Raw genomic sequence first — 27,463 nt, 5'->3', positions numbered from 1 at the left:
GTGAAGTTATTCTGAATGACCCAATGTGCACCTTGAATATTATATACCCTTTTAGGGATAGATTTCAAATAGCTCTGATATAGCAGAAACCACTAAATTATGAAATTGCTAAATTGGGAATTGTATTTCAACCCAGAACAAGAAATGTGCTTGAACGGACACTAAATAACTCGCCCAGCTACAGCACTAAGGACAGATTTAGCGGGATATAAATTTGAGGCCTAGTATTTAGGCGCTGGGTGACAGGTATGGGTTTAGTGCCAGAATTAGACTTGGAAATACACAGTAGCGGGTGTGTGTGAAGTTATTCTGAATGACCCAATGTGCACCTTGAATATTATATACCCTTTTAGGGATAGATTTCAAATAGCTCTGATATAGCAGAAACCACTAAATTATGAAATTGCTAAATTGGGAATTGTATTTCAACCCAGAACAAGAAATGTGCTTGAACGGACACTAAATAACTCGCCCAGCTACAGCACTAAGGACAGATTTAGCGGGATATAAATTTGAGGCCTAGTATTTAGGCGCTGGGTGACAGGTATGGGTTTAGTGCCAGAATTAGACTTGGAAATACACAGTAGCGGGTGTGTGTGAAGTTATTCTGAATGACCCAATGTGCACCTTGAATATTATATACCCTTTTAGGGATAGATTTCAAATAGCTCTGATATAGCAGAAACCACTAAATTATGAAATTGCTAAATTGGGAATTGTATTTCAACCCAGAACAAGAAATGTGCTTGAACGGACACTAAATAACTCGCCCAGCTACAGCACTAGGGACAGATTTAGCTGGATATAAATTTGAGGCCTAGTATTTAGGCGCTGGGTGACCGGTATGGATTTAGTGACAGAATTAGACTGGGATATGGCCAAAAAATAAACAGACTATTGCTGGTTAAATGCACTTGGTGTGACAGCTTCACCCTGATGTAGGCTTTAGCCAAAAAACAACCACACCATTGAGGGTTAAATGCACTTGGTGACAGGCGCAGCTTGCCCCTGATTTAGTATATGGCCAAAAAATGAACAGACTATTGCTGGTTAAATGCACTTGGTGTGACAGCTTCACCCTGATGTAGGCTTTAGCCAAAAAACAACCACACCATTGAGGGTTAAATGCACTTGGTGACAGGCGCAGCTTGCCCCTGATTTTGTATATGGCCAAAAAATGAACAGACTATTGCTGGTTAAATGCACTTGGTGTGACAGCTTCACCCTGATGTAGGCTTTAGCCAAAAAACAACCACACCATTGAGGGTTAAATGCACTTGGTCGCAGCTTGTGCTGGCGCACCACAAGACACAAAATGGCCGCCGATCACCCCAGAAAAATGTGACTGACAAACGGTCTGTGCAGCCTTAAAACAGTGAGCAATTGAGGATCAGCAGCTCAATGATCCACAGCTGCAGATCGATCAGTTAATCAAGTCCTTTGGAGGAGTTAATCTGCCTAATCTCGCCCTACTGTCGCAGCCGCAACCTCTCCCTACGCTAATCAGAGCAGAGTGACGGGCGGCGCTATGTGACTCCAGCTTAAATAGAGGCTGGGTCACATGGTGCTCTGGCCAATCACAGCCATGCCAATAGTAGGCATGGCTGTGATGGCCTCTTGGGGCAAGTAGTATGACGCTTGTTGATTGGCTGCTTTGCAGCCTTTCAAAAAGCGCCAAGAAAGCGTCACAAAAGCGCGAAGAAAGCGACGAACACCGAACCCGAACCCGGACTTTTACGAAAATGTCCGGGTTCGGGTCCGTGTCACGGACACCCCAAAATTCGGTACGAACCCGAACTATACAGTTCGAGTTCGCTCATCCCTACTCATTTCTAAAGATGAATGGGCAAAAATACCTGTGGAGACATGCAAAAAGCTGGTCTGCAATTATAGGAAGTGTTTGATTGCTGTAATAGCCAATAAAGACTTTTCTATTGATTATTGAGAAGGGTATGAATAGTTTTGGACTGGACACTTTTTGCTCAAATGTAAATAAAAGCTGCTAAATGTTTTTTTTCCACAATAATGCCACTTGTACATCGTCTTATTATCTTTTGTGAGACACCTATGTCATTTCCCGTCAAAAAATTACTTGCTGGTTGAATAAAAGTAACTTTAAGTCAAAATTTGCCAGGGGTATGAATAATTATGGGCAGCACTGTACCTTTTCATCTGCTTCGAGATAAATGTATCATTGCAATGAGACATGTGACATTTTTGTAGATGCCAGAAAACTGCATGCTGGTTGTTTTGGCATATATTTGGTTCATTGGAAGTCATGGTTAGATCATAGAATTCAATTAAATTTTTGCCTACATACATCATTTAACAGGAAACTGACAGCCTAGGTTTTATAAAACCCTATACAGAGAGTAGATGTATCTTAACTACATGGCCCATCATGCTTTGCCATGATACAAGCATTTTGTATACTTTCTGGTTAACAAATGCATATTTCTAATGTAACCCATTACTTTTTAAAGTGGTTATCCAACCCCTATAATGACCCCCCCCCCCCCCAATGCCCGGGTCCCACATATAGGTTATACTTACCCCACTCAACACACCTTCTTCGCTCCGAATCCCTGCACGGCCACTGCTGCATCTCCCCGTCACGTGGATAAAAACATTCAGCGATAGGGGGAGCAGCTAATAGAAGCCCGCTCCCTAGTGTCACTCATGCTGATAGGGAGGCCCATCCCCATTGCGGCCTGCTATTGGCTGCTCCCCCCGTCGCCGAACATTTTGATCCGCATGACGGGGAGATGCAGCGGTGTTCATGTGGGGATCAGGAGCAACACTTGTGCTGGGGAGTGGGTTAAGTATAATCTATATGAGGGGCCTGGGCATTGGGGGGTCATTATAGGGGTTGGATAGCCCCTTTAAAGGAGATCGCCACTACAGACAATTTCTACTTATTAGAAAGGTCCCCTGGCAATAAAGTGTTGATCCCTCAGCATTTAGATGTAAGCTGTTACAAAATCTGGCAGCAAGGGTCCAATTTCCCTACAGCACAACCACAGGGAAAATGAGACATTGCACAGAACCCACTCAGAGGCTTCTTCAACGCTGGATACACCCTTCTCGAACACTTTTCAAGTGGCAAAGAGATGAGGATCCTGCGTTTATTCACTCAGAATTATCTAGTAGGGCACATAAAATGTTTTTTTTTTTTTTAACTCAACAAACCTTTGTGAATGTCCAAGAACCATATTTACCAAAGTTTACATCCAGGAAGTTTTACACTTTTATGCTTGGCTTCTCTCTCAAAATTCTCCCAAATCAAATCACCAACAATTCGGATTTGAATGGAACTCACATTTATTTATGTAGAGTATAATAACATAATTAGACACCAAAAATATTAAAACACTAATTATTTGTGCTCCAAGTTCTGTGATCAGTATGCCTTCGGCATAGTGATTTGGAAGGTATTATAGAACCACATAGCCCAGAAGTTTTTTGATTGGCGAGGCAGCTTTGGAAGAGATATACAGTAAGTGATGCTTGTAGGGCTATACAGAGTGACAATAATCAGTTCCTTTATATAAATTAGAATGCACAGCATGGCTGAAAGTTAAAAAGGCTTTTCGGGTATTGCAGTGGTATTGAACAGAAATGCTCATGTAGCTGCCTACCTCATGTACATCTTCCCATTCTTTTTCAATTTGGACTCTCCTGACCCATTTCCACCATGCTATGTACACAAATCACTCTGGTTTGTTACATCCTGTATGTAGCACTTCCTGTTCCTGTTATGTCCAACCAAACCCATGATACTGTTCCACTTTTTCTGCCACACCTCTAACAACACCCAGCTAGTGTATAGCTCCTCCCACCCAGTCAGTTACATAGACACTCCCCTATCACTGCCTCTAACAACACCCAGCTAGTTTATAGCTCCTCCCACCCAGTCAGTTACATAGACACTCCCTTATCACTGCCTCTAACAACACCCAGCTAGTTTATAGCTCCTCCCACCCAGTCAGTTACATAGACACTCCCCTATCACTGCCTCTAACAACACCCAGCTAGTGTATAGCTCCTCCCACCCAGTCAGTTACATAGACACTCCCCTATCACTGCCTCTAACAACACCCAGCTAGTTTATAGCTCCTCCCACCCAGTCAGTTACATAGACACTCCCTTATCACTGCCTCTAACAACACCCAGCTAGTTTATAGCTCCTCCCACCCAGTCAGTTACATAGACACTCCCCTATCACTGCCTCTAACAACACCCAGCTAGTTTATAGCTCCTCCCACCCAGTTAGTTACATAGACACTCTGCTATCACTGCCCCTAACAACACCCAGCTAGTTAATAGCTCCTCCCACCCAGTCAGTTACATAGACACTCCCTTATCACTGCCTCTAACAACACCCAGCTAGTTTATAGCTCCTCCCACCCAGTCAGTTACATAGACACTCCCCTATCACTGCCTCTAACAACACCCAGCTAGTTTATAGCTCCTCCCACCCAGTCAGTTACATAGACACTCCGCTATCACTGCCCCCTGTTGCTGCTTTGACACGTCCATGAACATAATATCATGAATGGATATAGTCATGTGACCACAGCCCAGAACGGAAGACAGAAATGCATTACCAAATTACAGCTACCATCATACATGATTATTTTAAAGGATGTTGATGCAAACCGGAAAAATCCTTTAAAGAAAGTTTTAAATCTGCAGAGTGACTCACTCTTTTAAGGCCATGTGTCCTAGGGGTTATATTTGATCAATTCAAACTAGGGCAGTTTATGTTTGGTACCCTGAATAGCAAGCTTTTTTTTCAGATTTAGATGATCTTGAAAGCCTGATGCTTGCAAAACTTAAGATGTGACTGCCGATTACTCCAATATCCCACTCCCCCTTTGTCACACTCACAGGAAGGGTCAACTCGACAGGATCCAGAAAGCTGAGTTACTGGGATCTGTTTGGCAGGATCCTTATACTGCAGGCCTAGTGTCTGCTGGTGATTTCCTCTATATAACTAATAAAATAGTATTTTTTTTCTTCCTGCACTCCCATGAGTAGGAACTGAGGCAACTGGTATAGTGTAGGCATTCCCAGATTTTGAATGCTTAGGAGAGCTTTGGATGCAACATCAGTTTACTGAAGGGCATGGTTATCCCAAATGTCCACAAAGGTGCTCACAAATATACAAGTATATATATATGGCTGGAAGAAGGCTCTTGTGAGCCGAAACGTCGCAAAAGTTGCCATATTATGGGTGAATAAAAGTTCACTGTTTTCACTTCCAATTTGGAGTGCAGTCCTATTTTCTACAAGCTATATATATATATATATATGTATATATATATAAATATATATATCTACAGAATAAAGAAATCGGACTGCACTCCAGATGGATCTTCAGTGAAAAAAGGATTTATTAACCCATAAGGTGGCACAAGCGACGTTTCAGCTCACACATGAGCCTTTCTCAAGCCGAGAAAGGCTCATGTGTGAGCCGAAACGTCGCTTGTGCCACCTTATGGGTGAATAAATCCTTTTTTCACTGAAGATCATCTGGAGTGCAGTCCGATTTCTTTATTCCGTATCAGTGGGTAAGCACCAGTTACCATACTCGGGCAGTGCACCCTTTCTACTCAGTTTTTTGGCTTGGTGGTGCTGCCGGTAATTTTTTTCAAATATATATATAAATATATATATATATATATATATATATATAATAGCTATTATACAAAACATGCAGTTTTACAGCTCACTGACGAGCGCCCTTCCCCTACCCAGAATTTCTTTGCTCCTCTCTTTCATCTGCCACCTGCTTATCGGGCCTCTAATAACAATCATTTTTACTACACAGTAAATATCATATTTTTGTCTCGCATAGTAAAGGCAGTATAAAGACTTTGGGAATTTCTGTGAAGTGAACTGTGGAATTGTTCCCTATATATTCCAGCACAATAACACACAAGCGACATTCTTGTGTCAGCGTATTGTCAACTTCGTGGGAAAGAAAGCTTCTTCTCCTCAGAGAAGGTTCCATGTTGTGTGAGGTTGTTTTTAGCAGCAGACGGAATTTGGGAATGTAGACTGCAACTGAGATAATAGGTAGGACCTGTTGGACAAATGACTAGTCTGTTTGTCAGCTATGTTGGTGGCTGCTACCCTTTACTCACCCCCGTAACATATGCTTGGCCGCACAATCTTACAGAGAATTCCTCAAGTGACCCTTTCCTAAAGACCAAGGATACGCCTGACACTCTTATGTTCATGATAACAACTACTGAGTCCTAAAGAAAATAATGGGAGCAGTCTATCTAAGAAAACGTATAGACTATGACTATAAAAATAAAGCTAGTCCGAGTGGAGACAGTCAGTAAGTGGACTCTGTATTTCCCGCTCAAGGCCATAAGTCAGACTATCATAATATTTTATATTATCTGAGGAAAAGGGGGAATGAATTATTTTGTATGACGAGTGTTATGAAAACAGAGAACTTTTTGTCTTACATGAAATGTTTTCCCAGTTTGTCTTGCTGGACGTGACATCTGGAATATATGTCCTTGCAAATGCTTCAGGTTTGATGTAGGTTTTGGAGCAACACAAACATTGTGATTATTACTGTTTATCAAGCAGTAAAAATGCAAAGGGGTCAGCTCGTGTCACATATGTCTATGTGTTTATGTAGCTTGCCCCCTTCTCGAGTATATTTTTGTGTATAACATTCAATGGGTGCAAATTACAACTAGAATGGAGTTGACAGGGGTTCAACGGTTGGCATTAGTCCCGTGAGATGTTCAAAGAGTCATGTAACAAGGTGACGCTTTTCTGGTAATAAAAACAGGAATTTTATAGAAAGTTTCTAGTCTTCTTAAAATAAATTCTAATATTCCCCAAAACAATCCTTATTTATTTGGAAGGGTAGGAATGTTTTCTAAAATGACAAGTTAGCAGGTCTTTCTAGAGGGTGTCAGGGATGAGCTTTTCAAGCTGCATCTTATTACTATAAATGCTATCATGGCTTTACTCATCAATATATAGGCAATAGATACACACGAATACTAATACAAGGCTGCGTGTCATAATAATTAGACTATATGAACGACCGGTTCCATTTTCAAGGTTTCATTTACTGTTGAGCGAATCGAAGTCCACAATCTGAATTTCAGGGAAAATTGCTGCAAAGCCTTTCCTCATACTTCGTGGTAGCGAATGGATTTTCCCTAAAATGGTATAAAAAAAACAAAAAAAATCATACTTACCTATTAGCTCGCAATGAGCTGGCTGCTGCCATCTTGATTGAAGATCTCACACAAAATCCTGGGCCGCGCAAGATTTCGCGCCAGATCTTTAATCAAGATTCTGGTTGCCGGCATCCATTTGGAACAAATGGATGAGATAAGTATGATGTCATTTATTATTTTATTTTTTACATTTCACACTGTAATAGTGCTATCAGATGCCGTGATCAGCCATAAACGTGGCATCTGATGGGTACAATGACAGGGGGTGTCGTCAAACATAATTTTCTTGTGTCACAAAGCAAATTTTTTTGTAAAATTTGGCAAAGCAGCCAAATCAAATTTTTGAATACTTTGTTCAACACTGGTTTCATTATTTGCTTATATATTGACTCTAATGACCTAGTCCTAATATCATTACTATGACTCTCAGCTCATACTAGTTTTTAGTAAAAATAAAAAGATCACTTGCGTCTCAATCCTAGAAGGATTGTATACTTCTACAGGGAGTGCAGAATTATTAGGCAAGTTGTATTTTTGAGGATTAATTTTATTATTGAACAACAACCATGTTCTCAATGAACCCAAAAAACTCATTAATATCAAAGCTGAATATTTTTGGAAGTAGTTTTTAGTTTGTTTTTAGTTTTAGCTATTTTAGGGGGATATTTGTGTGTGCAGGTGACTATTACTGTGCATAATTATTAGGCAACTTAACAAAAAACAAATATATACCCATTTCAATTATTTATTTTTACCAGTGAAACCAATATAACATCTCAACATTCACAAATATACATTTCTGACATTCAAAAACAAAACAAAAACAAATCAATGACCAATATAGCCACCTTTCTTTGCAAGGACACTCAAAAGCCTGCCATCCATGGATTCTGTCAGTGTTTTGATCTGTTCACCATCAACATTGCGTGCAGCAGCAACCACAGCCTCCCAGACACTGTTCAGAGAGGTGTACTGTTTTCCCTCCTTGTAAATCTCACATTTGATGATAGACCACAGGTTCTCAATGGGGTTCAGATCAGGTGAACAAGGAGGGCATGTCATTAGATTTTCTTCTTTTATACCCTTTCTTGCCAGCCACGCTGTGGAGTACTTGGACGCGTGTGATGGAGCATTGTCCTGCATGAAAATCATGTTTTTCTTGAAGGATGCAGACTTCTTCCTGTACCACTGCTTGAAGAAGGTGTCTTCCAGAAACTGGCAGTAGGACTGGGAGTTGAGCTTGACTCCATCCTCAACCCAAAAAGGCCCCACAAGCTCATCTTTGATGATACCAGCCCAAACCAGTACTCCACCTCCACCTTGCTGGCGTCTGAGTCGGACTGGAGCTCTCTGCCCTTTACCAATCCAGCCACGGGCCCATCCATCTGGCCCATCAAGACTCACTCTCATTTCATCAGTCCATAAAACCTTAGAAAAATCAGTCTTGAGATATTTCTTGGCCCAGTCTTGACGTTTCAGCTTGTGTGTCTTGTTCAGTGGTGGTCGTCTTTCAGCCTTTCTTACCTTGGCCATGTCTCTGAGTATTGCACACCTTGTGCTTTTGGGCACTCCAGTGATGTTGCAGCTCTGAAATATGGCCAAGCTGGTGGCAAGTGGCATCTTGGCAGCTGCACGCTTGACTTTTCTCAGTTCATGGGCAGTTATTTTGCGCCTTGGTTTTTCCACACGCTTCTTGCGACCCTGTTGACTATTTTGAATGAAACGCTTGATTGTTCGATGATCACGCTTCAGAAGCTTTGCAATTTTAAGAGTGCTGCATCCCTCTGCAAGATATCTCACTATTTTTGACTTTTCTGAGCCTGTCAAGTCCTTCTTTTGACCCATTTTGCCAAAGGAAAGGAAGTTGCCAAATAATTATGCACACCTGATATAGGGTGTTGATGTCATTAGACCACACCCCTTCTCATTACAGAGATGCACATCACCTAATATGCTTAATTGGTAGTAGGCTTTCGAGCCTATACAGCTTGGAGTAAGACAACATGCATAAAGAGGATGATGTGGTCAAAATACTCATTTGCCTAATAATTCTGCACTCCCTGTATATTCCATAATTCTACTATTACCTTTTATGGCCCAGATATACCAGTCGCAGGACTATAGAGATTTATTAAATGGATTCTGTCATGACATTTTAGCCCTATAACCTAAACATATGGCCAGGTCCGTACAAATAACATGAATCCAAAACTGTACTTTTTAAATCTGCCTGTGGCTCTATTTGCACATAAAACAGCTTTTTATAACCGGTCAATAGCCTACCTAAGGTGCCCAAGGGGACGTCAGTTAATACCGGGTGCCCGGCCGTCTGGTGCCCAGCGCCTCCTTCCCAGTGCGCAGACGCCAGATCTAGCAGAGGGCCGACCGGATCTGGCGGAGGCAGCGCTGACATGAGGAGGGCGGTGATTAAGACTGGGAAGGAGGCGCTGGGCACCAGACGGCCGGGCACCCGGTATTAACTGACGTCCCCTTGGGCACCCGGTAATAAAAAGCTGTTTTATGTGCTAATAGAGCCACAGGCAGATTTAATAAGTACAGTTTCGGATTCATGTTTTTTGTACGGACCTGGCCATATGTTTAGGTTATAGGGCTAAAATGTCATGACAGAATCCCTTTAAGCTAAATATAACGTTTGTCACGGGAAGATGGAATTATGACTATAATACACTGTGCAGATCAATTCAATTAGGTCTGTGATTTTAGCATCATAGAAAGCATAAGTGTGCGTTATATTGCCATTATCATGGCGACATGTGTATAAACATGATTGGAGTTATTGTTTCTTTAAACATCCAATTTGTCCTTCCTGTCAAGAGAGAACACAACACATGCGGAGAGGGGATTAGGTAACAATTTATCCTGTCTCAAGTCATGATGTGGCAACATCTGGCCTACATCCTCCTTGGTGAGGTCATTCGAGTTTCTATGCATCACTACAAAAGTAAAAAAGCGAACGCACTGACTGGTACAATGTGATAGGAACATATTACAGAGGTACCTGCTGAAGTGTTCTTGCTTGTACGTGCTGCCGAAGGAGTCGTTGTTGCTGCTGCTGTAATAGTTTTATCTGTAATAGCTGCTGTTGAGAGCCGATCACATGCATGGAGGGAGGCTGCATGACTGTGCCCGACCGTCTTTGCAACATGTTTGACAGTGCTTGCTTTGTGTTTGTAGGAAGAAACGGACCCGCAGGATCCATTCTGCAGCCAGCTACAGTAGGAATATGAATAACATGTCAGCTGCAAATATACAGTATATAGCACGGAGCAAAGTAGAGTGCCATTACTTGTGTATCTAATATGTGCACAGCATGAACCAGTCAACAGGTAAAGAAGTCTTGAAAACATGACATTATACACATAACTAAATAATATCTGGAAAATAAAGCTCCACAAAATAAAACGTAGGGTATTATACAATGGTTATGATATATACGGTATTTTTCAATATACATTCATATACTGTGCAAAAGCTTCAAGCAGGTCTTGAAAAAAATGCTGCAAAGTAAAAATACTTTCAAAAATAGAAGTGTTTTTTTCTTATCATATAACAAAATGCAAAGTGAATGAACAAAAGAGAAATCCAATCAAAATTTGGGGAGACCACTCTTTTCTTTCAAAACAGACTTGGCAGGGAGGTTGTTCCAGATATCCTGGAGAACTGACCACAGATCTTCTGTGGATGTAGGCTTGCTCCAATCCTTCTGTCTCTTTATGTAATCCCAGAAAGACTTGATGATTTTGAGATCATGGCACTGGGGCCATATCATAACTTCCAGTACTCATTTAGGGTCATTTATCAAACTGGTAAGGAGCTGTCAAAAATGAAAGGTGGAATCTCATTGGCAACTAAGCCAGTTCTACTTTACACTAGTTTGATAAATGACCCCAATTTTTCTTCTTTATGCTGAAAATAGTTCTTAATGACATTGCTCTATGTTTGGGGTTGTTGTCCAGCTGCAGAATAAATGTGGAACCAATCAGATGCCTACCTGATGGTATTGCATGATGAATATGTATCTGCCAGTATTTCTCAATATTAAAGACACCATTAATCCTGACTAACTACATTTGCTGAAATACAACCCCAAACTTGCAAAGAACCTCCTCCACCATACTTCACTGCTTCCTGCAGACACTCATTATTGTACCATTCTCTTTGGCGAACAAATGGCCTTCTGATACAGCCAGATATTTGAAATTTAGACTTATCACTCAAGAGCACCTACTGCCAGCTTTTTGCCGCAATTCTTCCATGCACATCACTTCTGGACAGACTTCTCCAACAGTAGATGGGTGATAGGTGTACCTGGGTACCACTGGTTTCTGCCAGTTATGAGCTGATGGCACTGCTAGACATCTACCAATTTTGAAGGGGAGTACTGAAAACATGATATATGTTTCATCTGCTGCACTAAGTTTCTCTGACTGACCACTGCGTCTGCAGTCCTCAATGTTGCCCATTTATTTGTGCTTTTTCAGCTTGGTACAAGCACATACTTATTCATCATGGTTCCAAATAAATTTAGCAGCAAGACAAAGACCCTAAACATACAGCCAATGTCATAAAAGTAGTTGTCCGCTTTTGATATTGATAACCTATGATCAGGATACAGTAGGTCATAATTAGTGATGAGCGAAGTTTTCAAAAATTTGATTCAGTTGCTTCACCGAACTTCAACAATAAATTAGATTTTTTATGAATTACTTTGTAACAAATCACTTTCCATTGTATGGAGTGGGCGTATTTACGGGGAACGGCGATTTCGCCACGCCCCGGTCATTTAACACCTTAGATCTGCGTTCAGCGCTGATCGTGGCATCTGAGGGTCACATTCAGCCTATCAGGGCTTAAAAAAATACATACTCACCTCAACTCGGGGCGCAGTAATTACACCTGCTCTCCATACCTGATTGGGAAAATTTGATTTACTTTAATGGGATGGCTTCTTTCTATTCACTTGAATAGGAAGGAGCTGTTCCATTGAAGTGAATGAGATGGCATAGTTGTAATTACACTGCTCTCCTCTACAGTTGCGATGGTAAGCAGATAAACAGTGAAGAGAAGGCTTTGCTCATACGAGCGAGGCAACCTCTTCAAACAGCTGATAGACAGGGATGTCAGGAGTTGGACCCTCTCCGATCTGATATTGATGACCTATCCTCAGGGTAAAGAAGAACAAGGATGTTCCCCGTCATCAAGTCTTTCTGAGATTACATGAAGAGACAGAAGGATTGGAGAATGCCTACATCCACGGAAGATCTGTGGTTAGTTCTCCAAGATGTTTGGAACATCCTCCCTGCCAAGTTCCTTCAAAAGGTGTGTGAGTACTTGGAAGAAATTATGCTGTTTTAAAGGCAAAGGGTGGTCACACCAAATATTGATCTGATTTACATTTCTCCTTTGCATTGTCATAATTAATAAAAATAAACAAACACTTCTATGTTTGAAAAGCATTCTTACTTTGCAAGACTTTTTTCACACCTGCCTAAAACTTTTACACAGTACTGTAGGTTTAAGTAGTTCAGTCTTACTTGAGTGTAACTTAAAGAGGTTCTGCAGCTTTTTTTTATTTACTAATAATCTATCCAGAGGATAGATCATTGGCATCTGATCGGCTGGGGTTTGACACCCTGGACCCCGCTGATCAGCTGTTTGAGAAGGAAGCAGAGCTGGCAGTAGCACCTCGGCCTTCTCAAGTCCAGTGACTTCACGAATAGTATCACTGCCCCTGGTACAGGTAAGCCCCATTGAAGTGACATGGGCTTAGCCACGCCCAGGCCAGTGATACTAGTCATTTGGATTATGTGTTATCTTTATATTGTGGGTTTTCGCTCTGGTAAACGTCAGTGTTTATTCAGTGTTTATTGCAGAAAACAGTGCGTACTGTAACTTTGCAGTCTTGGTGTTAATTCACACACAATGGAAAGTTCATATACCACAAGTCACCTTGCTGGCAGTTCTGCCTCCAGTAGTCCACAGCAGCCTTTAGGGGGCCTGTTTCCCCAGCATGCAGCTCTCAACCCTCCAGCACGGCACAAAGCCTCAGATCTGTCAGCCAATAGCAAGCTGCAACGGGGACGAGCCTCCATAGCATTGCGGGTGCTGGAGAGCGGGGTAAGTATAACCTGTATGAGGTGCCCGGGCACTTTGGGGGACATTATAGGGGTTGGATGACCCCTTTAGTTCGGATAAAAAAAGGTTAATTTGACACCAGCAGTAAAATCGGCGGGAAGGCTTTTCTAGCAGGGGTACAGCCAGCCAGAGTTCATCATATCCAGCATAGCTGGAAACGGCATTGACTATAATGAGACCTGGTTTTTTTTGTCTGGCACTAATGTCGAAAACAGGCAATCCCAATACAGTCAATCTTTGTTTGGGAAAGCTAGGATATAATGAACTCCGGCAAGCTGTACCTCTGTCAGAACAGCCTGCCGGACAATTTAGAGCTAGTGTGAAACTAGCCTACCACTTGAGGCCCTTGACATTTTGTATGTAACCTGCTGATTTTGGTAGGACTGCTTGACTATATTGAAAAAATAAACGAACCAGCACCTCCATAATAAGTGAACATGAGAACGCAGGTGCACGCTACCTTGGCTGAAACACAATTGGATTAGTAGAACTACAGGTAACAGCACTCTGCTAGTCAATTGCACAAAGATATAAGCAAACACTGAAAGAATAAATACTTGGTGGTCATACTTACTGCAAATGCAGCTAGAAGCTCTTTGCGAATATAATTGATCAAAAATATTTCGGGCCCATCTACCTGGTTACGTCGCTAGTAGCCGATAACCCTGCCCACCCTTTCCCTTCAGCATCACCAACAGGCGCAGTGACGAACAGTGCTGGAGCCTGCACTCTTCCAACTTAACAGAGGGCATCAGCATCAACCGTTTCACTGGGCATGCCCCAAAAACGTCACTGGGCTTGCCCAGTGAAACAGTTAAGGCTGATGCTAGGGGTGTAGTGTATGAGCAAAGAGAGAGGCGTGCTTGGGCTTTGTAGGGGGGCAGGCCTGGGCACTTGATGGAGGGTGTTCTTGGGCACATTTTAAATGAAATAACACCCCTCTGGGCACCTTACTGTCTCATTAGCATAAGGATAAAAGTGGATTTTTATGAAGATATAAAGCAAGCTCCAAGGAAAAATAAAACCTATGGAAAGAAGGTCTGAAGTGCTGTAAGGACAAACATTTGCTTTAATATTGATTATCCAGGTGACAGATTCCCTTCAAATGCAGTCCTGGAGTGCCAGAACTGTCACCATAATGAAGTAATAAAAGACTCCAAGTATAGTTACGATACATACCGGATATGAAGGATGGATTCTGCAAGTAGAAGTTCGCCTGTTGCTGCCCTGCAACATTGTAACTCCATGTACTAACTGGAGTCTGATGTAACATTTGAGATGACAGGGGTGAAAAATTTGGTGGGGCTCGATATACAGTATTTTGAGGATATTCCTATAAGACATAAAGATAACATGGGTCATTTTTTTGTTTGCAGAGACCTGCATTTATGTTTTTAGGCTTGTTAATTAATACAATCCAGTATTATATACTCTCTGATTAGAAACAAGATAGATCTTACTCAAACAACTCATTTAAAGCAGATATCCCATAAAAAGTATTTATCACCAGGGCTGATAATGTCATAGGAGCGAACAGAGCAGAGGACTGACACCCCCCTTGCTGTTCCTTTCAGACAGGTGACTGGGCATTCTTCTGTACAGTATGGTAAATTTTCAGTCATGTCCTTTGAATTTATAATAATATTACATGCAAACATATTACACCTTTGTAAACTCTTAAAGTGCACCTGTACTTTCATAAAACTATAGATATGTTGTATAGTGACATATCAAAGGTTTGGATTAATGTTAAGCGTTTAGGAAAAATTTGATTTGCCCCAAAGCCAAATTTCCTTATGCTTTGTGGTAACAAATCGATTTTCCCTAAATGGTGTGTGGCAATGTGAACAGTGATGTGTACGGTGAAGCCCTGGAAGGGGTGAATATCTCATCTAGGTGAGATAAGTGAAGTCCAGGAAGATGGTGCTGGCTTCAGAAAACCTAGTTGCTGAAGCTATTTTATTTATTTGTTCAGGGCTGGATTTTATTGGATTGGGATGGTAGGTTTGGCAATGGGACCTTCCAATCCACCCCCTCATTCCGGGCCAGGGCATGTTTTCCTGTCACCTGAGGTGATCGCAGGTGAGGCCTGCTGTAATCAGGCCGACATAAAGCACCTCCCAGTGTGTCAGTCTGGGGAGAGAGAGAAAGAGTGTTTGTGAAGCAGAGTCCTGCTGAGACTCTGGGTGTGTGGGCTCAGCTAGCAAGGCTGAGGGGCCACAAGACCAGGGTATAGCCTGAAGTTTTTGGGATGCAGTGAAGCCTGTGGAAAAAAAGAGTCACTAGGCTAGAATCGGGAGGACTACTGGACCACAATCCCCCAAAAGGTACTGTAATTGCTACAGTCTGGAGGCTGCTGGATTGATGTTGGCTGAGGAAAGCCGCATATGATGTCCATGTTTGAACTTTGTTCTACGAGTGAGGTAGGGACGCATTTTATTTAGGTAGTGCCTAGACGGGCAGGAGTTTATTTGTGTTTTATGTGTTGACGGTGCGGGAACCTCACCCCACCCACTGATGTATAACTGGGCTATCCTGTATGAGAAGAGTGACGAAACAATTGCACAGTTTGTACATGAAAATCCATTGTCTGTCGAGATATCTGTGAGTGTGACCCCTTGAAAAGAGACGATGCCTTACAGGTGGTAAAAAAATCTCATCCGTTTGAGGGTAAAGAGCCGGCCACCGCCATCTTGAGTAACGATCCCACAGAAAACCCTATGCACGGTGACGTATGATGTATGATGCTGGATGACATGTCGATGTCATCATGGGCCGTGCAAGATTTTGCTCTGGATATTCAGTCAAGATGGCGGTGGCCAGCTCCTCGCAATCAAATAGATGAGGTAAGTATGATTTTATTTATTTTTTTATTTTACAATTTAATGTCAGATGCCGTGATCATTGCACCCACTACTTACAAAGAAATGCGCTTCGTGACTAAGTAATTTGTCACAAAGCTGATTTTTTTTGTAAAATTTATTTGGAGAAGCAGCAGAATCGAATTCGCTCATCTCTAGTTTTGATCGCTGGGGGTCCAAGTCCTGAGTTAGAAGCACTCAGACAGAGTCCGTCTCTAGTCATCTGAGTGCTTCTTTCTCCTTACTTTAGTGATCAGCTGGGGTTTCAGCACTTGGACCCCACAGATAAAAACCTTTCATAGGTTACTATGACATATCAAAAGTCACACTTTAACCCCTTCCCAACCTTCGCTATACATGCATGAGCGGACACCATAGCTGCTAGGTTTCTGCTGTTTTACGGATATTTAACCCCTCAGATGCAATGATAAGGTGTGACCACCACATCTGGGCAGTGAAATTCCAGTGCTTAGCCCGTATGGCTTCCCTGTGCTGAGATCGAGGGAGCCATTCAGTTATTGTGGCAGCCTCTGGCCTTCTGAAGGCTCTGACGCTTGCTAGAGTCAATCTCCCATGCAATGCTAAAAGATAATTGCAATCTGCAGAAGAAGAGATCTGACAATTGCATGTTTAAGTCCCCTAGGTGGACTTGAAATAAAAGTAAAAAAAAAAAAAAGTTTTTTAAAATGTCAAAAATATATTAAAAGTATAAAAATTCATATCACACCCCTTTCTCCATATTAAAAATGAAAATAAGTAAGCAATAAAAAAAAAACATCATTAGCATTGCTATAATCCAAAACATTTGTACTATAAAAATACTTATGCTGTACGGTGTAACAAAAAAGCTAAATTAAAACGGCCAATTTGATATTGTTTTAGCACGTCAAAAATAAAAATGGAATAAAAAGTGATGAAAATCAAAATGATATCAATAAAAACTACAGATCGCTACATAAATAGGCCTCACGCAGCTCCATAGAGATAACCATTAAAAAAAAACGTAATAGGGGTCAGAATATGACAAAGCAAAGATTTTTTTTTAAAGTATTAAAACATTACTGTAAGGCCTCGTGCACATGACTGTTGTATGTTTCGCGGTCTGCAAATTGCGGATCCGCAAAACACGGATGGCGTCTGGGTGCGTTCCGCAATTTGCAGAACGGCACGGACATCAACTGATATAACTGCCTATTCTTGTCCAGGGTGCTGTCCGCATCTTTTGCGACCCCATTGAAGTGAATAAGTCTGCATCCAAGCCACATGGATCCGGACCAAAACAACGGTCGTGTGCATGAGGCCTAATTGAACTGAAACAGAGAATGAAGGTTTTGCCTTCCATAAAAACAAAACACATAAAACTGTGGCAGAATTGCTTGTTTTTTTCCTCCAATTCCACCACATTTGGATTTTTTATTAGCTTCCCACTTCATGATATACAAACCGGATTCCAAAAAAGTTGGGACACTATACAAATCGTGAATAAAAACTGAATGCAATGATGTGGAGGTGCCAACTTCTAATATTTTATTCAGAATAGAACATAAATCACGGAACAAAAGTTTAAACTGAGAAAATGTACCATTTTAAGGGAAAAATATGTTGAATCAGAATTTCATGGTGTCAACAAATCCCCAAAAAGTTGGGACAAGGCCATTTTCACCACTGTGTGGCATCTCCTCTTCTTCTTACAACACTTAACAGACGTCTGGGGACCGAGGAGACCAGTTTCTCAAGTTTAGAAATAGGAATGCTCTCCCATTCTTGTCTAATACAGGCCTCTAACTGTTCAATCATCTTGGGCCTTCTTTGTTGTACCTTCCTCTTTATGATGCGCCAAATGTTCTCTATAGGTGAAAGATCTGGACTGCAGACTGGCCATTTCAGTACCCGGATCCTTCTCCTACGCAGCCATGATGTTGTGATTGATGCAGAATGTGGTCTGGCATTATCTTGTTAAAAAATGCAGGGTCTTCCCTGAAAGAGATGAAGTCTGGATGGGAGCATATGTTGTTCTAGAACCTGAATATATTTTTCTGCATTGATGGTGCTTTTCCAGACATGCAAGCTGCCCATGCCACACGCACTCATGCAACCCCATACCATCAGAGATGCAGGCTTCTGAACTGAGCGTTGATAACAACTTGGGTTGTCCTTGTCCTCTTTGGTCCGGATGACATGGCGTCCCAGATTTCCAAAATGAACTTCGAATCGTGACTCGTCTGACCACAGAACAGTCTTCCATTTTGCCACACTCCATTTCAAATGATCCCTGGCCCAGTGAAAACGCCTGAGCTTGTGGATCTTGCCTAGAAATGGCTTCTTCTTTGCACTGTAGAGTTTCAGCTGGCAACGGCGGATGGCACGGTGGATTGTGTTCACTGACAATGGTTTCTGGAAGTATTCCTGAGCCCATTCTGTGATTTCCTTTACAGTAGCATTCCTGTTTGTGGTGCAGTGTCGTTTAAGGGCCCGGAGATCACGGTCATCCAGTATGGTTTTACGGCCTTGACCCTTACGCACAGAGATTGTTCCAGATTCTCTGAATCTTCGGATGATGTTATGCACAGTTGATGATGATAGATTTTTCGCTGGGTAACACCTTTCTGATATTGCTCTACTATCTTTTCTGCACAACATTGTGGGAATTGGTGATCCTCTACCCATCTTGGCTTCTGAGAGACACTGCCACTCTGAGAAGCTCTTTTTATACCCAATCATGTTGCCAATTGACCTAATTAGTGTTAATTGGTCTTCCAGCTCTTCGTTATGCTCAAATTTACTTTTTCCAGCCTCTTATTGCTACTTGTCCCAACTTTTTGGGGATTTGTTGACACCGTGAAAATTTTAATCAACGTATTTTTCCTTTAAAATGATACATTTACTCGGATTATACGTTTGATCTGTCATCTACATTCTATTACAAATAAAATATTGACATTTGCCATCTCCACATCATTGCATTCAGTTTTTATTCACATATTGTTTAGTGTCCCAACTTTTTTGGAATCCGGTTTGTACAATATTTAGTGGTTCCATATTAGAAAGTAAAACTTGCCCTGCAAAAAATGAGCCACCACACGGCTATGTGAAGGGAAATATAAAAAAGTAAAATTATGGCTCTGGGAAGGCCGGGAATAAAAAGGGAAAATCAAGAGTCAGAAATGGGTTGAGGAGGGCTTGTCCGCCCTTCCACATGGTCCAATCCATGCTGAGTCAGAGTATTTAGCGGCACTCTGTATTGACAAGGGGCTGGGTAACACCCAGTTGTGAATTTATTTCAGTGCATTTCCAGGAGAAAGAGATGAGAATCTTTCACAAGGCAGAGTTTTAAGAAAAGATGCTTCAGCATTTTTACTTCATCTGGAAGTGCTTGTGTTTGAGATAGAGAAATTAGATTGTGATCCCCATGGAGGCAGGGACTGGTATGTCTGATGGCATTCTCTATACAGTGCTGCAGAATATGGTAGTGCTATATAATAAGGAAGAATAACTACATAAATGACTATATTTGCTGATATAGGACAGGAGGAATTTATTAAATCTTCATGCCAGTTTTCTGGGGTAGAAAAGCGACAATTTGCACAAAAATGTGTAATTTAGTGGAATTTTACACTGCACATTGCACTTTTCAAAAAGGTGGGTGGGCTCAGTACAAGGGAAAGGGTGTCTTTGGCAAACACATTTGTCATAATCCATGCCATAAAACTGGCATGAATTATAGCTGAAATTTACAGCAGTCTGTAACTGGCAAAGATATCAGGTAGAGGGGCACAGACGGCCTCATTGTTTTTCCGTGGGGTTTCGTCCCGTACTTCCGTTCCGCAAAAAGATAGAACATGTCCTATCTTATTGAGGAATGGACGGATCGCGAACCCATTAAAGTGAATGAGTCCGCGATCCGCTGCGGCTGCCCCGCGGTAGGTGTTCGTGCATTGCTGCCCGCAGCCACGGGGGGCACATGTTCGTGTGCAGGAGGCCTTAGTCTGTAATGCACATTATTTCAATACTTTGGGGGTGATTTATCAAACCAGTGTAAAGTAGAACTGGCTTAGTTGCGCATATCAACCAATCAGATTCCACCTTTCATTTTTGACTGCTCCTTTAAAAAATGAAAGGAGGAATCTGATTGGTTGCTATGGGCACCTAAACCAGTTCTTCTTAACACCAGTTTGATAAATTGCCCCCTTTGTCTTCCACAGCTGTGCAATGTTTGCATGCATATCCATATAGAAACATGGTAGGACAGGGCTGGTCCAACTTCCTGCCAATGGTGGGGCAGAGCAAGTTGAGAGTCACTTTTAGAGAGGAAAGTTGATCAGTGAGGGAGCATGCGATCCATCCTCTGCTCCCCTAGTCCAGGTGGATCACAGAGTTGGCCCATCTAAGAGGATATAATTGACTCAGAGAGACTGCAGGGCCCTGGGCCATAGAAGATTTGTACAGCATAGTTGTGTTAAGTGATCAAGCAATCAAGCTATCAAGACTTTACTGCAAGGTGGTGGGAAATACATTCAGACACCATCAAAGTTCAGGGCAGGCATAGCTAGAAGCCTGCATCACACAATGGACACATATAGCCACAGGTGCCCGAGTAAAGCCGTAGGGAAGGGAATCCAGAGAAAGACTTTGTCAGCTAGCAAATTTCTGAGTGTTTTCTTCTCCCACATTGCCAGCCGCCATAATCCATTATCTGGGAGGAAAGAATTGCACTATGAACTGCTGTTGGAGGTGCTGCTATCTGTTTCTTGCACTCAGTAAAGAGAGACATTTTTTGTTCTACAATCTCTGCCTGGTCCCTTTCAGTATCATTTTTTTGACTGTATCGAACCCCAGGGAGCAACAGTCTGAGGTAGGACACCGTGACCCACAACACGGGCCACTAACATCTTCTGCACCTGCTCCTCAGAGGGCACGCTGCACATAGAGCTCAATGTAAAAATGTCATGTGAAATGAATGCTCTTTATTAACTGTAATAACCTCTCTGAGTGTGGGTTCACATGTGGTTAGTGTGCTGCAGATTCTCCGCAGAGAAAAATGCACATCAGATAGGGAGGAAAAGCACTGCAGCAAGTAAGCAGCAAAAAAGTGGCAAAACAGCAATGGCTGGAATAATTACCATAGGTTGCACTGCCATAACTTTCATCAGGTCCCCTTTCTGCTTCCTATGTATCACAGTTTTACATGAACAGTTAACAAGTCCCGGATAGGGCACAAGCTGGCAATCTAATGGTCACAATGCCAGGGTTGTTACCTACAGTCTAAGGTAGGGATGCCCAACCTGCGGCTCTCCAGCTGTTCAAAAACTACAATTCCCAGCATGCCTAGACAGCCTACAGCTAACAGCCTACAGCAGGGCATAGTGGGAGTTGTAGTTTTAGAACAGCTGGAGGGCCACAGGTTGAGCATCCTTGGTCTAAGGTATATGGAGGATTGCTTATTAGAATTTAACCTCCATATCTGTATCATGGAAAAGACTTGTGGGTTTTTCATTCCTTTCTGGTCTCCACTTTTACCTCTAGCCTCAGGAACCAGAAATGTCTGTGCGGTTGTAGTGAGTACAGAGAGACAGTGGAGGGGATGTAACATGATCCAAATGTCAGTCTGAGATTGTGCAGCATATTTGGCATCGTCTTGCTTCTTACTAAATGCACATGTATGAACATTGCAAAAAATGTACTCGGATATTTCACAACTGTTACTCATTTTAACGTTCTGCAGCCGCATAAGCTTCACAGGAACAGTTCACTGTTCTAAGTATAGCTGACAGAGGCACAGCACGCAAACATGGGGCCCTACAAGCAAAACCTGCAAAGGGGCCCAAATCTACCATGAGCACCTAGATGCAGCAAGTCAGTGATAACCATGGTTTTCTTGTGCATATCAAGGGGAGGACACAGACAGCAGAAGACCTGTGCAAGAAAGTTATATGGCCTCTTCCTCTCAAATAACTCCGTATACAGAACCCTACTTATACCTCTTTATACATCTGACATCAGGTATTGTAAGCTATAAAATCAGCGCAGTCCCTTTTATGCAAACAGTAGGAAGCTGCTATTAAAGGGGTTGTCATGTGTAGGACATTTATGGCATAGTATATGTCATAAATGTCCAGCAGCTGCTGGTTGAATCTCTGGGACCTGCTCCTATATTAGGGCCTTGCTAGGGACAGGACAAACATTGCGCATGTGCAGCATCCTCTCTATTCACTGCTGTAGGACTCATCTTAGCCTTTCATGGGTGAGATCAGAATAACCCTCGTAATTGAGGGTTAGGTGTAGGCAGAGATAACCAAACTGTACAGTGAGCTGTAATACGCAGTGAATAGGAGGATCGCTGCAATATCCCGGCATGGACGCTGCACAGTATATGGAGCTGTGTAAATCTGGTGCCTGGTCAAAGTAAAAACAGCTGATCGCCTGGGGTGTGGGGAACTGAACTGATATTGATGACCCATCGTAAGGATAGGTCATCAATGAATAAGTCCTGTAGAAAACCTTTAATATTAATATATGATTTCTTGTTAATGCTTTCATTGGAAAAAAAAAAAGAATGTCTCCTGTTAAGTTTATGCAGAGCTACATTATATTGTGAGAGTTAATTTCAGAAAAGAAATTGGAGAACATTAAGTTGGGTTTTACAGAACTGATTGAGAATAATTTGATCTATTTTATGCAGACACATCTAAGCTGTGGATATGTCCTCTATGTGTTTACTGCAGTGTTTCATCTGTTTTTAGTATATAATTATTTTGGCAATAAATCCATCAAATGCTATGCTTCCTACTTTGTAGTCTAGTTTTCTCATCTTGATGAGCTGCTCATCAAAGAACATGAGAAAAAAAACAGCTTTTGATTGAGTAAATGAACTACAAACTAATTCAAAGATCTGTGGTCTAAAGCTGGGACGTGTAAGAGCTCTGCTACAAATTAGGAGCACACAAGGAATTAAATAGTAACATACATCTGTTCGAGGGTTGGCCTTGCTCTTGCGCTTTCTGCTTTTGGATTTCTTTTCTTCATCATTTATTGATTTACCAGGATCAGAATAGTCTGTTGCCTTCCCCTCTAGGCCTGCAGACACTGGGGTCGAAGGTTCATCTTCCTCATCTTCTTCTTCTGGAGGAAGTAGCAATGGTTCCAGGTAGTAACTTGGAGGTTTGGGCTTTGGATGAGTGTGATAGAGAAGAAGGTGATGCTGCTCTTCATATTTTATTGATTTTCTATCCACACGAACGGTTCCAAACCAAGCCCAGGAGAGAGGAGCTGGGTTTTTGTGACCATCAAAAAGGTCCCAAGGAGATACCTTCTGTTTATTTGAAACCTGAAGGCCCTATGAAAAAGAGCAACATTATCATTACTGCATTTCCTACACTGTATGCACTTTCCTTAATGTAGCTGGGCAATGTATGTGGACATTTTCTATACTGTAGATCAGGCATGCTCAGCCTGCGGCCCTCCAGCTGTTGCAAAACTACAACTCCCAGCATACCTGAACAGCCTACAGCTATCAGACTACAGCAGAGCATTGTGGGAGTTGTAGTTTTACAACAGCTGGAGGGCCGCAGGTTGAGCATGCCTGCTGTAGATACAGACTGTGCACAGATTGTGAAAATAAGCAAGTCAATATACCAAACCAAAATATATAAATATGAAGAATGGATGGAGAGGCTACATTTTAGGTCCTACTAAAAAGTCAGAAGCATGCTCCTTATATTTTTCTATTTACTCTTTGCAGAAAACATGCAATAATTATAAGAGACAGTCATCTACATAAAGTGCATGGTCTCACTTGTTTCTTGTCAATAGAGTCAAATCCAGCAATTTTGTTGCCCTTTGTGTCAATGAGGGATCCCATGGGCTCACAGGTAATGACATCACAGGTCTGTTTTGGCAATGGTAAAAGTTGGCGGACTTTATCGATGCTCTCCGATCGTTTATCACCAAGTTCTTTCTGTTAGGAGATAGAAGGTACAGTTGATCACAACATGCATGTCAAGCATCCACCATAGAAAATATAAGACAGGACATTGTTAAACATCAATTTGACATCACCTTTGACTAGCAGCTTCTGCTATGCAACTGTAAGGCATTCCTCCATGAGATATGGCAATCACTGCATTGCCAACACAGGTACATTATCACAAACCCTGCCGATCTACGCTCTGGTCTAAGGTTCACCTCTGGTTTATGGCTATACATGCTAAAATGACCGCTTTCATTTTCCAAAAGAGCTGTCAAAAATGAAAGGTAGAATCTCATTGGCTGATATGGGCAACTAAGCCAGTTCTACTTAAAGGGGTATTCCCATCATAATGATCACTGTTAAATATGTTAATGATTTGACAGTGATCATTTTTCTAAATACATTTTATTACCCAATTCCCATCCTTTTTGAGAAAATAAGGCCCCTCTTACCTGATGTTGTCTTTCGTCTCCCCTGGTTACGGCCACCTCTCCTGTCGAATCCCGCTGGGTCACGCTTGCGCAGAAGACTGAAGATTCTCTCCCGATCGGGCCGCGCAATGTCCTGAACGCGCACGCACCATGATGACTTCTTACTGGCCAGTATATTACAGAGCTGTGAACGTTCACGCCGGCTCTGTACTATACAGGCCAGGAATAAGTCACCATGGCCCATGCACTGTGTGCTTGTTCAGGACATTGCGCGGCGCGGCCGGGAGAAAAACTTCAGTCTCCTGCGCAAGCGTGGCCTGGCCGGGAGAACACGTCACTCAAGCCCAGCCGAATGCAGGAAGTGGACGTCGCGCTTGATGAAGGTAAGTATTAACACTGAAGATGGGAATACCCCTTTAACACCAGTTTGATAAATGACCCCAATAGTAAATTGGTGGTGGACCAATGGAACTGAAGGGGATTAAAAAGGTGAGAAGGGATTTTTTCACTATGTTATCACAAATACAGCTGCCATTTTGTTTTAAGCTGGACAACTCCTTTAACTCAGACCATGTCTTCATTTCATAATCTCTTGATGTAAAATTAATAGTTTGCAGTATACTGTTTTATTTAAAAAATAAATAAAAATACAGACGCTGTTCTGAAGCAGAGCCTGTGCTCTTATTCTGCTAATCAGAGAAGCGGTGCAAGCAGGAAATTGTGTGCAGTATAGTGGTACTATTTATGCTTAGGGTACTGTATATAGCATCATTCTGTAAGTATTATTGTCAATTTGAATTGTAACTGAAATTCTCTCCCTGTAATCTATGACAATGTTAACATGTGTTTCATTTTCCTATGGCAAATTTGATATGTATATTTACCAGAGGATCCATGACAGAAATCTGAGACTGACACTCAGATTTATACCACAGATATGCAGTTTTGTGCTCAAGGATTTGCTCCATTTGATGGGATTGATCTGTGTGGGGCCAATCTGTACAGAATCTACAACAAATACCTTGCTTGCAAGGAAAAAATCTACACAGATTACAAAACCCCATTCGCATGCAATGTATGTGGTTTATAGTTGATTTGATGAGTATTTTGGCACATAAACTGCTCCAAAATCCTCATGAAATCCCGAATGTGTGACTAGGGCACACATAGGAACACATTTTAATATTGTAACTTTGTACTACCACCTCTGAAAGCTGAAAATTGATTGACATATATTTGTGGTCGGGGCTACCCCTGTACCGGGACCCTAACTGGTAGTTAACTAAATGGTTTGATTTGTGCCGTAACCGCAACGTCGTAGGGATGACTGAAGGAGGCCATCCCCTGGTGAGATGATGAAAAGGAGGGTGGGAAGGGTGGGTGTGTTGAGCAGACGTAGGATGTAGGGGAGGGGGAATGGAACCTAAATAGCATGGCAGAGCCCCTCCCACAAATACAGGCCAATGAATCGGCCTTAAAACTTGTGGTCGGGGCTACCCCTGTACCGGGACCCTAACTGGTAGTTAACTAAACGGTTTGATATGTGCCGTAACCGCAACGTCGTAGGGATGACTGAAGGAGGCCAAAAGAGCAAGCCACCAGAAACTTTATTTACGAACTGCATTTATAGTGCAAGATTCTGACAGGCGTGAGACATTTCAATGTTCGGGTGAGGTATGTATCTGGAATAACAGGAGGAGTGCCAGCGCCCTAATTTCCTGATGACGTGAGCAGGAACTCTGTTCTTGGAAGCTGCAGAAGCGGCGCCAATCCGGAAGGAGTGGCCGGAGACAGATGCCGGGTCTAAGCCGAGGTTGGCCATCAGGGAGCGAACATGTGAAACAAATTGGGAGCTCGTGAGTAGGGATGAGCGAACTCGAACTGTATAGTTCGGGTTCGTACCGAATTTTGGGGTGTCCGTGACACGGACCCGAACCCGGACATTTTCGTAAAAGTCCGGGTTCGGGTTCGGTGTTCGTCGCTTTCTTGGCGCTTTTTGAAAGGCTGCAAAGCAGCCAATCAACAAGCGTCATACTACTTGCCCCAAGAGGCCGTCACAGCCATGCCTACTATTGGCATGGCTGTGATTGGCCAGAGCACCATGTGACCCAGCCTCTATTTAAGCTGGAGTCACATAGCGCCGCCCGTCACTCTGCTCTGATTAGCATAGGGAGAGGTTGCGGCTGCGACAGTAGGGCGAGATTAGGCAGATTAACTCCTCCAAAGGACTTGATTATTGATCGATCTGCAGCTGTGGGTCATTGAGCTGCTGATACTCAATTGCTCACTGTTTTTAGGCTGCCCAGACCGTTTGTCAGTCACTTTTTTCTGGGGTGATCGGCGGCCATTTTGTGTCTTGTGGTGCGCCAGCACAAGCTGCGACCAAGTGCATTTAACCCTCAATGGTGTGGTTGTTTTTTGGCTAAAGCCTACATCAGGGTGAAGCTGTCACACCAAGTGCATTTAACCAGCAATAGTCTGTTTATTTTTTGGCCATATACTACATCAGGGGCAAGCTGCGCCTGTCACCAAGTGCATTTAACCCTCAATGGTGTGGTTGTTTTTTGGCTAAAGCCTACATCAGGGTGAATCTGTCACACCAAGTGCATTTAACCAGCAATAGTCTGTTTATTTTTTGGCCATATACTACATCAGGGGCAAGCTGCGCCCGTCACCAAGTGCATTTAACCCTCAGTAGTGTGGTTGGTCAAGCTGTCACACCAAGTGCATTTAACCAGCAATAGTCTGTTCATTTTTTGGCCATATACTACATCAGGGGCAAGCTGCGCCCGTCACCAAGTGCATTTAACCCTCAGTAGTGTGGTTGGTCAA

At 42.3% G+C, this 27,463-nt stretch overlaps 1 protein-coding gene across 1 annotated transcript in view; it reads right to left on the bottom strand.

Annotated features, from left to right (window-relative positions):
- MED12L (mediator complex subunit 12L) overlaps positions 1-27,463 on the bottom strand; it is a 648,568-nt gene that overhangs the window by 65,002 nt on the left and 556,103 nt on the right. Inside the window, exons 37-40 of the mRNA XM_044291042.1 lie at positions 24,027-24,188; positions 23,199-23,567; positions 14,553-14,706; positions 10,237-10,448 (exon numbers count right to left, since the gene is read on the bottom strand). Coding sequence (XP_044146977.1) covers positions 10,237-10,448; positions 14,553-14,706; positions 23,199-23,567; positions 24,027-24,188 — 897 coding nt within the window. The remainder of the gene's footprint in view (positions 1-10,236; positions 10,449-14,552; positions 14,707-23,198; positions 23,568-24,026; positions 24,189-27,463) is intronic.

This window comes from Bufo gargarizans, chromosome 4 (genome assembly GCF_014858855.1).
Source record: "Bufo gargarizans isolate SCDJY-AF-19 chromosome 4, ASM1485885v1, whole genome shotgun sequence".
Lineage (NCBI taxonomy): Eukaryota > Metazoa > Chordata > Amphibia > Anura > Bufonidae > Bufo > Bufo gargarizans.
Note: the sequence above shows the minus strand (reverse complement) of the source record. Positions and strands in the feature narration are given on the sequence as shown.